The 16086-nt window shown below is 40.4% G+C and overlaps 1 protein-coding gene across 7 annotated transcripts in view; it reads left to right on the top strand.

The window, feature by feature from the left end:
• The window catches only part of ADHFE1 (alcohol dehydrogenase iron containing 1), a 51668-nt gene that overhangs the window by 19507 nt on the left and 16075 nt on the right, over positions 1–16086 (top strand). For 6 of the 7 annotated variants that reach the window (XM_036123496.2, XM_078072331.1, XM_078072333.1 and 3 more), the window contains 3 exons: positions 1524–1602; positions 1788–1884; positions 4906–5063. In XM_036123496.2, the coding sequence (XP_035979389.1) occupies positions 1524–1602; positions 1788–1884; positions 4906–5063 (334 nt within the window). Of the gene's footprint in view, positions 1–1523; positions 1603–1787; positions 1885–4905; positions 5064–11751; positions 13671–16086 lie in introns of those variants that run through there. The other variant, XM_036123497.2, reaches the window with a different exon arrangement.

The raw sequence follows: 16086 nt of genomic DNA, 5'->3' as shown, positions 1-16086 counted from the left end.
AAAAAATAAATAAATAAAAAATAAAATAAAAAGCAAGTGAGCAAAATCTCCCAAGAGCTTGAAAAATGTTTATATCCTTGGGCCCACTAATTTTAGTTCTATGAATGTAGCCTAAAGAAATCATCATATGATCAAAGAATTTCCTAAGTGGTATGTATAATGGAAAATTTTGGAAACAACCTAATTTCCAACAGTTTAGGAATGGTTAACTGAAACGCAGTACTCAAAAAATAAAATAAGGCTATTAAAAATAATGTTTTAGAAGAATAGAAAATGATATGGGAAAATGTTTATAAAAAATATTAAGTAACCAAAGCAATGTTTGAAACTGTATGCACATATGATCATAAATTAAAGATATGCATAAAAAGACTAGAAGAAACATCCTATAATGGTTATCTTGAAGAAATAGGATTATGGACCATTCTAAGTTTTACGAAAAACATATACAACTCTTAAAAGAAATCAAACTAAGATGTTGGGTATTGTTAGAAAGTTACTTTTGAAAGCTACATGAACCGTTTCACATCATGAAAGCACACTAAGCAATAATTTTCTAAATACTGTGAAGCCCAAGAAAGGTCAAGCACATTCCTAAGTAAACAGCAATTCAGAGAACCAATAGCTTCTGATCCATCTCACGAAAGTGATAGGCAAGGGATACCTTTTTTGGATAAGTAATCATATAGTTCACCAAAATACTCTGTCTTCTTATGAAATGTAAATCTTTTGCTGAATAAGCCCAAAGTCATCCAATAACCCACATAAAAAGACTTACAGACCATTTTACTATTGTAAAGCATTTCATTTACAATATATTAATTACAAATATATAAGCTTCTCACAGTATATATCTTGAGTCATCTAGTAAACTATAATATTGTCCTGTTTGTTCACCAAAAATTTGAGAGTATATAAAAAGTGTTTTTTCATTAGAACAAATCAAACCCCACAAATAAAAACCATGATGCCTTTTCTTGATAGCCTTTCAAACCACAATAATCATTTACGAGTCAACTCTATTAGTATGTAACATTTGAAAGGATGTATCAGTTATCGATGGGGCAGACCACTGGAGGGTCAAGCTTGCATGTCTAACACAGCACATCTTGGCTCACAGAGCTCCCTCCCACATCGTCAGCTGTGCAGGAGCACGTTGCCAAGGCGGTGCCGGCCAAAACAGAAAACGCGTGCCCTCAAGCTTATTAAAGAAACTTCACAGTAAATTCTTGATTTCTTCAAGATCGTCAGGTTAATCTACGTGTTTGGGAAGCAATTTCTGCATTGGACATACAATTCTATGAGCTTTTGAAGTTGAACATTTCAGAGGTTTTGTTAACGAATACACAAAATGTCCAAAGCAATAATATATTGTTGTATCAAAGAAAACAGAATGTATCACTTTGTGAGATGGCTGTATTGTCAGGAGACTGTGAAGGGCTCTCCCACAGAAGTATGTTTGTTCTGTTAATTTGAAGTTCTGATAGCTGTATGTCAACCTAAGGACTTTCTTTCTTTTCTAGCCATGGAATGTCTTACCCAATTTCAGGCTTAGTGAAGACGTACAAAGCAAAGGATTATAATGTGGATCACCCACTGGTGGTAAAATCATAATAAATTCTTTAATTAAATTTCATGCTCTTTGCAGTTGCCATAAATGTATCTGTTAAATGTATTTGTCAATTTTTGATTGCTTGGAGCACAGGCTAAAGTACTTTAATATCTAGAATATGCAGGTTAAAGACCCAACTTTGCCCCATTGGTCACCACATTTTGTTTCTCTTCAGCCTCATGGCCTTTCTGTGGTACTCACCTCCCCAGCGGTATTCACTTTCACAGCACAGATGTCTCCTGAACGGCACCTGGAAACAGCAGAAATACTGGGTACGAACCATTACTCATAAATCTGTGACCCACATATGTGGAGCATTTTGTAGGGTTGCTTCTGAGGATAAAACATAAAGGATAATAATACCCATAAAGTTGCTTTGGAATAGTTTAATAATAAAATGTGAGTGACCTGCCTACAGTCCTATCCAGCACTAAAATTCTGTAATTTTGCTTCTAATAATCTATTAACAATGAAATGGAACCAAATATTGCTTATGTTAAATTTGTAGTAATGATACTTCTCGTTTTCATTCCCAAGGAACATGAGACTCTTTACATAGTATTAATGTTTTGAATGGTTTTTGCTACGTTCAGTGGGTAATAAAATGAATCTAATTCAGGAAGTAACAGTACCTTCCCAATTATAGAAAATCTAAACAGCTAGAAACTTTATAAAAGGATCCCAAAAGAAGAACTTGTTTTGCTGCTCTGTAGAATAAATAATGTCTATAACAAGACACCCACAGTGCTTTTTGAATCTCACAAGCAAAAAAATTATATTCAGGCTAGCTTTAGTGTTAAGTAAAAATTTTTGGTATTTTTCTAAGATGAGAACTCTTTCAAGTAGACTTTCAGAATTTGATTAACTTTCCAAACATTTTATTCCCCTACTTGTGTTTAGGGTAGGAAGGGAAAAGCTAAAAAGAAAACTTCATTATGCTCTTCTAGCTCCAGCCGTTGGGAGAGGTTATTTCCGAGAAGGTAGACATGACCACAGACTCCACGTGTCCTGCTTCCCCCCCACATCTCTCTCACACTGACGTGTGTGCTTTCGTAGAGTTCCAGGTGCTGGGCTGTGCTGGGAATGCTAATGAGAGAAGTCCAGGGTAGAGAAGCAGTGCAGGGACCTGATTTCCCAGCAGGGGCTACTGGAAATACGGTGCCTACCTTAGCAAGGATCTTGTGTCCCTTTTCCCTTTCGGGTTGGGGCTGTCTTTTTAGCCATTCTGGGGACTCAGATAGATGCCCGGTAAATACGCAGTGTAAGTAGGAAGGAGCCCAAATAGTAGGCTAGATGTATGGTAAATGGGAAAGTCTGAGAGAACTCAAAGCTAAAATTCCAGGCAACCAACAACGTTACTGAGAAAGCAATTCCTCCAGTAGACAAAACTCAGGGTAGAACGCACCAATTCTTTCTCTTTGCATAGGAAGTTTTGTTTAATGTGATTCCATACTTAGCCATTAAATATTTTAATTCCCTATGTAATCTTAGATTTTCCTAGCTTTATACCAATTTATTCTCTTTCCTAGCCTCTCTTTTTTTCTCAAACACTTCACAGGAAAATCCAGAGGCTTCGATGCTGTGTTTTATGGCAGCAATCCCAGGAACATAAAAACCTCATAAACTTTATATCGTGTGTCACCTTTCCACCTAATCCATATTTCAGCTGCCACTGTGTAATACAGACTGGTCTTGTCAGGCAAGGTTTACCTTCCATCCAGCCGCGCTCCCAACTAGCCCCATATTGGGTTCTATTTAGACCTTTTCCTGGATTACTAAAACAGTTCTTGCTGTCATAGAAGAAAAAGGTTAAAACTAATTGAATAGTGTGCTTCAATAGGGACATAAACTATACATTCTAGTCTCCTTTTGAACAATACAGAGAAAGTGGCCTTGACTCAACATGAGGCATTTTGGATAATGACTTATGCCACATCTATTTGTCGAGTGCTTCACTTCCTGGCAGTGAATGTGTTCGACTAGAATGGGTGAGGGGCTGGAGTGCTAAGGGTCTGGGGACTCTCACTGCTACCCTGCCTGAGGGCAGAACCCCTAGCTCTTCCACACTGATGTCTCTACGATTTCATGTACTGATTATTTTTTTTTAAAGATTTTATTTATTTATTCATGAGAGACAGGGAGAGAGAGAGAGGCAGAGGCAGAGGGAGAAGCAGGCTCCCTGCTGAGCAGGGAACCCGATGCGGGACTCGATCCCAGGACCTCGGGATCTTGACCCGAGCCGAAGGCAGATGCTTAACCATCTGAGCCACCCAGGTGCCCTCATGTACTAATTATTAATCATGTCCAAATTTCCACCCCTTGGCAACCTTCTTCCCCCTTCACCAACATCATTATTATCTACAGAGTAAATACTCTTTTCTGTTTTTTTTTTTTTTAAGATTTTCTTTTTTTGACAGAGAGAGACACAGCAAGAGAGGGAACACAAGCAGGGGGAGTGGGAGAGGGAGAAGCAGATTTCCCGCTGAGCAGGGAGCCCGATGCAGGGCTCAATCCCAGGACCCCAGCTGGGACCATGACCTGAGCCGAAGGCAGAAGCTTAACAACTGAGCCACCCAGGCGCCCCTAAATACTGTTTCCTGAGAGTCTTTATGTTCTTGGTTCTGTCTGACTGGTTCTGTAATATTTATTTAGAGGAACCCGCCCTGCCCTTTGGCAACAGAGCCCAAAATAAGAAGTTTTATAGCTATAGAGAAGAAATATTTCCTTGCCTGGCTACATATAATCCATTTTTGTCATTTTCCTCCTTTGGGGCAGTCAGTGTTAGACTTTTGTACCTCTATATGTCCTTGCCACACAAGGTGTTTGCAAAGTGTTGGTCTTCTTTTCCTAAGATGTTGCAATGAGAAAAGATATTGAACACATATACCTCTAGATGTCAGCAAATTCCAAGCCTTGAAAGTTACATAAGCTTTTCTCCTACAAACGCTCCTTCCTCCTCATCCAAACACCAGCCTTCTTTTTTGGTCTCCTCCCTGTGCTTCTTTTCTTGGCTCAGTTCCTCCTCTTCCCACCACACCAGGGGCGAGCAGCCCATTGGATATGTGAAAGCCAGGTTAGCCTCAGCCAACTTCTCTGCAAAGGATCTCGGGGTTCTGCAGGCTGGCCTGGCCCATCTTTGTTCTGCAGGGCTGATCACTGGGCTGGCCTCCGTGTGGAGGCAGAGCGGTGCCCTTGTCCTTGGTAGTAGGGAGGCAGCAGTAGGTTATATATTCAGCTATCTTGTGACTGAATGATACCCTTTGTCTCTACAGTCAGCACTTTGTGTCTTCTAGGAGCTGATACCCGCACGGCCAGGATCCCAGATGCTGGGCCTATTTTGGCAGACACACTCCGGAAATTCTTATTCGATCTGGGTGTTGATGATGGCCTCGCTGCCATTGGTTACTCCAGGGCCGATATCCCTGCATTAGTGAAAGGAACGCTGCCCCAGGTAAGAGATGCAGGGTGTCTTCACTCCCTTCTGAGAAGCACAAAGCTGCTGGGGAAACGTGGTCCACTGGGGATGTTTTAGGGGAGAGGAAAACCAAGGGGTCCTCCAGCAGCTTTCAGGTCTCCTCCACACCAGACAGCAGCTCTTCTCTTCCCCTGTGGGAAGGGGCCAGGCTCCCTCACCTTTATATTCTTCCATAAAACTGTGGCTTTTTTGGAGCTTTTATGATGTAACTGAAAGGATCTTTTATAAAAACTCAAGGCAAAAACAACCACATTTGTCTTGAGGTATGGCAAAATTTCCCTTTTTACCATTTCTGCTCTTTTAAGAGTCCTCTATAAAACTACCTGAAGCCGTTCCAAAAGGACCACTAATATTATTTTATATTATAAGCGTTATAAATTCCTACTGTTTTGTGGAAAAATAGGCATGGCCTTTAAATCAATACTATTACAAAATCACTTTTTAATGTATCTGGGAGAGTATATTTTATACATATACATATACATACGTATCTGTGTCACTTTGGGTCTTACTTATTTAAATGTCACTAAAGAATTCAAACTGAGCTGCCAACTTTATTGGGTAGAATCATAATAGATGTAGAGTTTCCCCTCCAAGTTTCTTATGAAGAGAATTTACCCTCCCATTGCACCTCTCTTACCTTTTGGATCAGATACCCTTGTGCTGTAGCATCAGACCTTAAAAGGCTACGACCCCATTCACTGCAACTCACCATAAAATCGCGCCAGAGCCACGAGGTCTCGGGTTTTGGACCACACCATGCTCACCGTGCCCAGAGTATTCACTTAGTCCTTCTGTCTAAAATGGGAAAGATGTGGATCACTTAAACACTGTAAGGCTATGAGCGCAAGGCACTGCTACCCAAAGTTAAGGCAAGCATGGATCTGTCGCTGACTCTGAAACAGAGTTCACGACTATCCTATCCACCCCGCACAGATTCCTGCTTACCCTAAGTAGCAGTGCTTTTCCCTCACCCCACTCTGGTTAAATAAAGGCCTCACACTAGCTTCTTTCCCACTTGGCAACTGCTTAGAATGTTGAAGACCTCACCACTCACATAAGATGATACTTGAACGGATTGGGTTAATAGACTCATGTGTCCTCAGGGGGTAGGTAGGTAATAGCAATGAACAAAGTAATTTAAAGCAGCAGGGAGTGGTGGGGACTTTGGTGAACTAGAAAGCTCATAATCCATCTCACAGGGTGTCTTTTCAGCTACAATGTATTATCCCCCAGCAGAAATTCAGGCCCCAGCGCTGAGCTTCCAATTTCAAAAAAAAAAAAATCCACTGGTAGAGTTTCCAATTTCCAACAAAAATCAACAATCTGGATGTTTGTATTGTATTCCTTGATTACCCACTGTACAAACCAAACATGGCCCATGGGCCGGCAGGTTCCCTGATTTAGACTCAGACCCGGTAGCCTCAGCTGCATCTAAAAATATAAATGAATGAGAAGAAGAAACCTCTCAAAGTGTAGCTGAGCTCTTAGGCTAACTCACAAACTCTTAGTTCTAAGCAACAAGTCCAAGGGACTAAATAGCCAAAAAATATGACCAACACAGTTATTTTATCCAAACCTACTAGGTTATTAATTCCATGAGTACAGGGTCATGTTTTCCTCACCGGTCCTCGACTGCACCGAGCACAGGCTAGTAAACGTGTTAAATGGACACACACCTGCACCCTGCAGCCCTCTCTCTTCCAAAGCCTTCTGTGCAGCTGTGCGTAATGGCTGAACGGCGGTAACTTGTTCAGAAGTTTCCTTACACTTAATAGGACTCACCTAATGACAAGAAGCCATGAAAGCCTGTCCAGGGATTCAGAGACCGGAGACCAAACGGTCGCCATGGTTTCTGACATGGCGTTTGGCTCCTAGAGCCTGGTGCCAGTGATAGTGCCCGTTCTGCAAGGGGGGTTCTGGAAAGTTCTGCTTGCTCAGGTATGTGTGTTTGTCAACCTGCAGGGATGGTATCCATGATCTTCAGATAAAACTGTGTGATATTCTTGGCCATCTCATTGCTAGTGGCAACGCATCTTCCAGCCACCAGCACGCACTGCAAAGTGTTTACTGTTTAAATTCTACTGTGCTCAGTCTTTTACTTTCAGAAACTGTTCCAGATAGCAACAGATCCAGACTAACCTTTGAGACCATCCGCTAAAATGGCAAGTTAATTAGGTATCATATTAAATGCCTCAGTGCACATACCATCCCGGGGAAATCACAGATAGCAAAGCCTTAATTAGACAAAACTAATTTCTTAGTTTCACAAAAGATGCAAGGTAAATTGGATCTTTTGAATACAAGTCATCTCTGTAGAGGAGGAGGCCAGGATCTCCTCAAGCTGTATTCAAAAGGCAGCCCCAACATGAATGCTGCTTTTTTAATCATGTGCCTGTGATTGGGAGAAGCATAGTTAATTTTAATAAACTAGCACTAGTTCCATTTGGGAGTCCATGTAATTGAGTCAATGTGTTCTATATATGGAGAAGGCAGGAGAGATTCACAGGACTTTGGGAGGAATCTTAGCAATAAGCCTGTCTGTTTTGCAGATGAAGAACTACTATGGGTTTTTTGTTTGGTTTTTTTGGCAGCAGTGAACATTTTACAGGAATGCTATGGCAACTTCAGAATTTTACAAATGCAGCAGGCTAATCTTCACTTATTAGTATCTACAGGATTTAAGGTAGTGAGAGGGATAGGTTGGTTGCTGCAAAGAATATTGCCAGAAAGATTATTTATGTAGTCGACATTTGATAAAGCTTCTTTTATGTTCAGCAAGAGGGATCAGTTTTCTCTGGAAGGAACAACCGGGCCAGTATTCTTGACCAAACACCACATCCCATACTGATGGTGGCAACAGCAGCCCTGTGTACGGAGGCTTCCAACCGCCCACGCCAGGCTGCAAGGCAAGCAGGCAAGAATAAATTAATCTTCCAAGCGGGGTTCCTGAAACCTCTGGAAAAAAACATTTACATTTCAAATCAAAACATTTCATTTCTGAGGAGAGCTGTCTACCAAAATGAGCACTTCCACTCCCTGGCAGACAGGCCAGCCGAAATGTTATTTTATGAATGTGCTAAAAGTAGTAGTCAGGATTTATTTCAGTGCCCATGTTAATCAGTTGTCCCTCGGTCTTACACGTCTATAAATGATAGCGCATTGCTGAACACATCTTAATTCAGAGAGTTTAGCTTTTACATGGCATAGATGATATGAGTGGGGATAGATCACAAACTTTATGTCCCTGTCCTCGTTTAACCTATCCTGGGGTATTAGAAATGTGAAAAAGAAACTCAGATCAGCTTGGCCTGAAGTACTTCTGAGACTCCTGAACTACTTCACCAAAGATGAACAGGATCGTTTTAAGGGCCTCTGAGCTCATCAGAGAAGATTCTCTCCTGTTATAAACAGAACAATGTGGCAGGAATTGGCGGCCATAGCAAATGCTAAACTTTGGTTCTTGACCCTGCCGCCAACACAGATGTAAGTCTCTGCCTTGCTATGGATTTTCCCAAAATTCTTTAGTCTCTGAAGATCTGCTGCAGTGTAAAATTTTTGGTTTTACCCATGCTCTTCAGCATGTCCCCCCATCCTTCTCCCATCTGTCCATCCATCCTTCCTAATTATTTTTTTAATCATGGTAAAATATACTTAATGCAAAATTTACTATTTTAACCATTTTTTTTAAGTGTACAATTCAGTGCCATTGAGTACATTTAGTATTGAGCAACCGTCCCAACTATCCATTTCCAGAACTTCTAAACCATTTCAGATAGAAGCTCTGCTCTATTGCTTAATGGTGAAATAGTAACTCCCCTTTTCCAGCCCCTGAGAACCTCTATTCCACTTTCTGGCTCTATGAATTTGCCTATTGCAGGTACCTCATATAAGAGATACAATATTTGTCCTTTTGTGTCAGCGTAATGTCTTCACTTAGCATAAATCTTTAATGTGTCTGAATTTCATTCCTTTTTATGGCTGAATAATATTCCATTGCATGGATGTACCACCTGTTGCTTATCCGTTCATCTGCAGATGGACACTTGGGTTGTTTCCATCTTCTGGCTATTGTAACGGATAGCCTTCTGGCTATGAACATTGGTGTACAAAAATATGTTTTAGTCTCTGCTTTCAGTTCAAATGGTTATATACCTAGGAATAAAACTATAGGATCATAGGGTAATTCTCTGTTTAACTTTTTGAGGAACTGCCGAACTGTTTTCCATAGAGGCTGCATCATTTTACATTCCCACCAATAATGCATGAGGGTTCCAATTTCTCCATATCTTCACCAAGATTTCTTATTTTCCATTTTTTGGATAGCTATCCTGATGGATGGGAAGTGAGAATTCACTGTGGTTTTGAAGTGCACTTTGCTAATGACTAAAGATGTTGAGCGTCTTTTCATGTGCTTACTGGCTATTTATATATCTTCACTAAAGAAATATCTATTCAAGTCTTTTGCCTATTTTTGAGATGGTTTGTTTGGGGTTTTCTGCTGTTGAGTTGTAGTAATTATTTATATATTCTAGTTATTAACCCCTCATCAGATCTATAATTTGCACTTTTCTCATTCTGAGTTGTCTTTTCAACTCTCTTGAGAGTGTCCTTTGATGCATAAAACTTTTAAGTTTTGATGTAGTCCAATTTACCTAATTTTTGTATTGCCTGTGCTTTTGATGTCATATCCAAGAAATTATTGCCAAATCTAACATCATGAAATTTTCCTCTCTTCTGTTCTAAGAGTTTTGGTTTTAGCTCTTAGATTTAAGTCTTTACATTTAGGCCTATTTTGAGTTAATTTTTTTAATAATTCTTCCTATTTTCATTCTTCCTTTTACCTTACAAAGACTTATTGAGGTCCTACTATATACCATATAGTATACAAGGACACAAGGAAGAGGAAAATAAAGTCTCTTCACGCCCTTATGGAGCTTACATTTTAATGAGAGAAGACAGATGATAGGCATCTAATCAAATATGTAAATAAGATACAAATGAAATCATTTCAGATAATGATTAGTGGTATGAAGGGAAACCTGGATAATGAGATAGTGATTTCACATGGGACAGTGTGGCGGGAACTCCAGCAAGGGTGTCAGAGAGGCTTCTGACTACAGGTGAAGGCAGCCACATTAAGATCTGGGAGAAGAGATCTGGGAACAGCACTGCAGGCAGAGGGGAAAGGCCCTGAGAGGGTGAAGATGAGCATTTTCATGGGACTGAGAGGGGATGGTGGGGCTAAGTGAGATGAACTGATGGGAGAAGAGTCAGAGCTGAGGTGAGCAGCAGGGCCGGAACAGTGTGGCATTGGAGGCCATGGTCTTGTCATTGCAATGGGAAGTCAGCAGAGAGCATTAAGCAAGTAATGATACGAACAAATTTACACTGGGAAAAAGTTATCACTCTGGCTGCTGTGTGAAGAATGGCCTCTAGGGGGAGAGAGTAGAGCAAAAGTGGAAACAGACTTTCGGAGGGGGTTAGTCAGGATGACTTAGACTTGGGTTGTGGCGGAACAGGAGGTGATAAGTGGTCAGATTAGGGATTTGCTCTGGAGGTAGATCTGACAGGTTTGCTGGTGGATTAAACTTGCAGAGAAGGGAAAGAGGAATCAAGAGGACTCCTAGGCTTTTCCCTGAGTGACTGGGTGTCACTGCTGAGATGAGAAAAATGGGAGGCAGGTGGAGTCAGAGTTCTGTCTTGAATATGTGAATTTTGAGATGCCAATATCCCCCTCCCACCATTTTCATTAATGCAACAAATAACTGTTAAGCACCTATGTACTGTGTGTCGAGCACCCGAGCAGGCACTGGGCATGAAGAATGGGCACAGCCCTGCCCTCATGGAGCTGCCTCATCTACCAGGTATGCTCCCACACAAGTACTTAGCGTAAGAAAACAAACCAAGAGACCCGTGAGAATGGAACCCAAACTGGCATATATCTTAATTTCATTTAGGCCCAGAAATTTGGACACAGGGTAGTCATTGTAGTATCTTTTAATCTCCTGTCCCACTGGGATTAAGGAGACACTGATGGGGGTATAAATAGCAATAGGGTGTGCCATCTTTGCTGACTCCACCCAACAACACTGGAGAAATTGAGCAAGTCACTGAATTCATTTGGGAAGGTAGAAGTAAAACCTTAGTTAATATTAAAAAGGAGTCACTTGTTGTCCTTAGCGTGAAAGTTGATGTCCTAATGAAGTCTTTTTGAATATACTTTCAGTCCAAGTTGCAAAATATACAGTCTTCGAAGTGAAGGACAAGCTGGTTCTGTTTTCCTCAGCAGCACTTGCTGTACCTGGGACAGTGCTCTCTGCACAGAGAGCCTACCTGGCTGAGGCTCCGCCCAGGGCTGTTTGGTCGTTATAGCAGGTGTTCTGCTCGAGGTTCGTTTGGTTCTGTACTTTGGGCAGAAAGCTATTGCCAGAACATAAGGCAAAGGCAATGGCTTTTGAAAGCTTTGTGGAAAAGAGGCATCATTTGATGAACTTCTGAGTGGGGGATCAGCTAGTATGAAGCAAACAAGAAATGGGATTTTTAAAGATAGGACTATTAACAAGTCATTGATTCTTATGGCCAAGTTAACTTACCTAACCTAGTCGCTTTTACAAACTATCTTTTCAAAGCCCTGGGTAAATCCTTTTGTTTACTGTTTCAGGAAAGGGTCACCAAGCTTGCACCACGCCCTCAGTCAGAAGAGGATCTGTCTGCTCTGTTTGAAGCTTCAATGAAATTGTATTAATATTCATTCTCACTGAAAGAATTACCACTGGCCATCATAGTCCTGACAAGAGAAGCCAAGCTAGCCAGAACTTTGTCTTTTCATCTCCACGTATAACATACCTGTTACCAGTCTGAATGTGTTATAAATTTATCCTGCAGAAGATTCCCTGATGCTCAAAGTCAAGCTACTTCCATAAAATAGTGCAAAAATACCCACTATGTCGGACCTTGAGCGAGACTTTAGGGATCCATGTTCCTGTCCCAAACCCCACAGATTGCCACTGCTCTATTTATCAAATGGGCAAAAACTCAGTATCTATCAAAAACATAAATGCACATATCCTATGCCCAGTAATCCCCAGTCTAGAAATTTATCCTATAGAAATACTAGCACAAGTGTGTTAAGAAATATGGCAAGGATAAACAAATAATACATTATGTTAAAAAAAAAGAGAGAAGAAGAAGATAGTAGGAAGGGGAAAATGAAGGGGGGGAAATCGGAGGGGGAGACGAGCCATGAGAGCCTATGGACTCTGAGAAACAAACTGAGGGTTCTAGAGGGGAGAGGGGTGGGAGGATGGGTTAGGCTGGTGATGGGTATTAAAGAGGGCACGTATTGAATGGAGCACTGCGTGTTATACGCAAACAATGAATCATGGAACACTACATCAAAAACTAATGATGTATGGTGACTAACAAAGTTAAAAAAAAAAAGAAATATGGCAAGGATGTTTCTGGCAGCACATTTCCTAATAAAAAATCTGAAAGAACCTAAATATTCATTAATAGTATAGAGATAAATAAATCATAGTATATTAAATAATGGAATGCTATAGTGCTATCAATAAGAATGAGATAAATCTATTGGAAATATGCCCATGATATACTGCTAAATTGGAAAAAAGCAGAACAATTATATATTTGTATGGTCTGATTTTTACTTATTAAATTATATATAAATATATGTCTATAGAGAGAAAGGATACACATCAAAATATTAAAAGTTATCACTGGAGGGGCGCCTGGGTGGCTCAGTCAGTTAAGCGTCTGCCTTCGGCTCAGGTCGTGATTCCAGGGTCCTGGGATCGAGCCCCACATCAGACTCCTTGCTCAGCAGGGAGCCTGCTTCTCCCCTGCCTGCTGTTCCCCCTGCTTGTGCTTGCTCTCTGTCTCTCTGTCTCTCTGTCTCTCTCTCTCTCGTTCTGTGTCAAATAAATAAATAAAAAATCTTTGGAAAAAAAATAAAAGTTATCACTGGAGAAATGGACTTTGGGGTATAGAGAATTAAGAGAAAATATTTCACTTTATATTTTATACTTCCCATTTTTATTTCATAAATATTTGTATTGTTTGGATTTGTTACAAGCACATATTTTGTGATTTTAAAAGGGCCAAAAAAAAATAAAGGGGCCAGAGAACAGAGAAAAATACCACTTTATTGTTTTAGGTCAGATTCATCTTAATTTATAAAAATACTAATAACTAATATTTAAAGATTAAAACAGACCCAAAGAGGTAAAATATTAGGGACTGATCCTCAAGTAAATAGTTCTTTTGAGAAAAACACTAACATCCTACATGGTAATTCCCTCTTTGGAAAGATGTGTTCGGTGCTCAAAATAAATTAACTCAAAAGCAAGCAGTGTTGTAGTTTATAGACTTCAGCCTTGCAAGTAGAATCTAAGTAGCATAATCTCTGTTATCCCCAGCCTGCAAAAACTTCTACAGCTCATTTCTCCTCATAAAGGTTACCACACTGATGTTTTTTTTGCCTGCTCCAGCTTTGGCAGTCTGGATCTCAGTGTACTTGTGGATTTATTCATGTTTTAAACTGAATTAAAGTTTTAATCAAATAAGTAATGTATATATAATTACATCAGGATTTTAAAAAACGGAAGAGAAGTGCATTACTTGCCTTCAAACTGGCCAGGCCCACTTTATCTGTATCAAGGTCTTTATTTCCTTCAGATCTTTTAAATAACATTGAGATAATGTTTATAGAGGTTTCTCTAACTTTATAAACATAAAATGTGGTCAGTACCAAAAACTGGTAATACAAACACAAAAGAAAATATCTGTTCATAGTGCACCATCCAGAAGACAGCCACTATTAAAAATTTGGTTTATGTTTTTTAATTATATGCATGAATATATTTTTGACATGGAAATGATATCATTAGGGTATAGTTTTAATTCCTACAGAACATTCAAATTATTTATACCAAGTACCCAAAAGGCAAGCTTAGGACAGTACCAAAAGAATTTCAGTTATATCTTACAGACCACATCTAGCTAAAATTCCCTCCAGCGTTTCAAGAATATCATGGGTTTTGAAAGCAGAAGCTGTGTGATTGAGCGTACAGCTAAACTCTCTGCCAATCTGAGATCCTTCAGGAAACTTTAGTAAAAGTTGTTAATGTCTCAAAATACATTTGGCACAGCAAAAACGTATGTGTCTCCCCATCAACCCACCCTCCCAAAAAAGTCCAGGTAAGTTCTAGAAATTCTACAAGGTGACGTAGCATCATTAGAACGGCATTAGATTAGGGGTCAAGGGCCGTGGGCTCCACTCCAGTCCCTTAGTCTTTCTTGGGCTTTACCGTATTCAACCAAGGCCTCTTCCACTTTGAAAATGCTATGCCTCGATTTTATGTATTCCATAGTCCTTAATGTGTGATTTTGAGTTTGGGAAATGTAATGTAAAATAATTTGAGACATAAAAATGCATTCTCGATCTCTCTTAAATGTTCGATGCCTTTACTACCAGTAGCCAGATGTCTAAATGTGACTCACCAGGAGGAGTGTTTGGTTTTCATACTGATGATGACTCTGTAGAGAAGGATTTAAAGGTCAGGCACGAAGAAACAGATTTAGGAAGGCTTCATGTTTTTTATCTTAATACCCATCATGTTGGTCCTTACAATTTGAGAATATGGAAAAGATGTGTTTCTTGACTTACCAGCTATTAAAAGAATGTGAGATAAGAAATTCAGCCCATTTCTGTAAACCAAACACTTTGATATTTCTGAGACAACAAGTGCATTTTTCTAAGTCAAATCCTATTTCTTATTGATTACCTTTAAAAGACCAAAAAGTTTGGGGCGCCTGGGTGGCTCAGTTGGTTAAGCGACTGCCTTCGGCTCAGGTCATGATCCTGGAGTCCCAGGATCGAGTCCCGCATCGGGCTCCCTGCTCGGCAGGGAGTCTGCTTCTCCCTCTGACCCTCCTCCCTCTCATGCTCTCTGTCTCTCATTCTCTCTCTCTCAAATAAATAAATAAAAAATCTTCAAAAATAAAAAATAAAAAAAAAAATAAAAGACCAAAAAGTTTTCAGGGGTTATAGCTCCATTTATATGGATTAATTTACTTGCTAAGGCAAGAAAAATTAAAAGAATTGTATTCAAAAGTTTGTATAATATCACTTTCACAAGACTATCATATTTGGTGAATTTTCACTCAAAATACATGCGCATCCCTAACTTGTTTTATGATACAGAATACTAATTTGTTTCAAGTACATCATGTTTATGGTTTTTGTCAAGTGCCACAATAAACAGCCTATTTGTTTTGCACTCCTCTCCCTTCCCCATGCACCAGGAGGGCTGTGCTGGGCTTGGCATTTTTGCATCGCTGTGGACACAGCTGTGGGGTATTTTCCAGTGGTCAGTGAAGTCTGCTCTTGTAAAATACAGACAAGTACAGTATCAAAATAGAGAGCAAAACTTGCTTTCCTGGCCTTTTAACCCTGAGAAAGATTAATGGTTGTTTGGATTAGAAACTGTACCCTAATGAGGGACTGTTGCCTCCGGGGAGTGGGTCTGGGAAAGGGGACTGTTCACCTCCGGGTCAACATTGCACATGCTGCCTCGTCTCTGATGACCAGCAACCCCAAGCTGAGACAGCTGCCCAGGCCCTCCATCAAACGCCTGACCCTCTGGGAGCTGTTGCGGAGGCCGGCCCACATCCCCGCCATCACCATCACAATGGTCTGCCCAAGGTAATCTCCAGGGATGAGCTGCACTTTGAATGGGCAGAAATTGCTTCTTGAAGACCTAGGTTGAATTACTGGCAGCTGGGAGTGGGAGGGTCTAGTTTCTGTTGCTATTATTATCCCACTACACTGTCTTTCCAACCACCCCCAACAACTCTCTGAATAAATGCATCCCCCCCGCGCCCCCCCGCCCCGGTAAACTGCAATAACTGTTGGCAGTTTTATCCCATGTGAAATCCCTCATGAAGCTCCGCGAAGAACAGCCAACTTTAAAGTAAC

The sequence above is a fragment of the Halichoerus grypus genome, chromosome 5, assembly GCF_964656455.1.
Source record: "Halichoerus grypus chromosome 5, mHalGry1.hap1.1, whole genome shotgun sequence".
NCBI classification, from domain to species: domain Eukaryota; kingdom Metazoa; phylum Chordata; class Mammalia; order Carnivora; family Phocidae; genus Halichoerus; species Halichoerus grypus.
The sequence above is the reverse complement of the archived record's forward strand: the minus strand, read 5'-3'. Positions and strand labels throughout refer to the sequence as shown.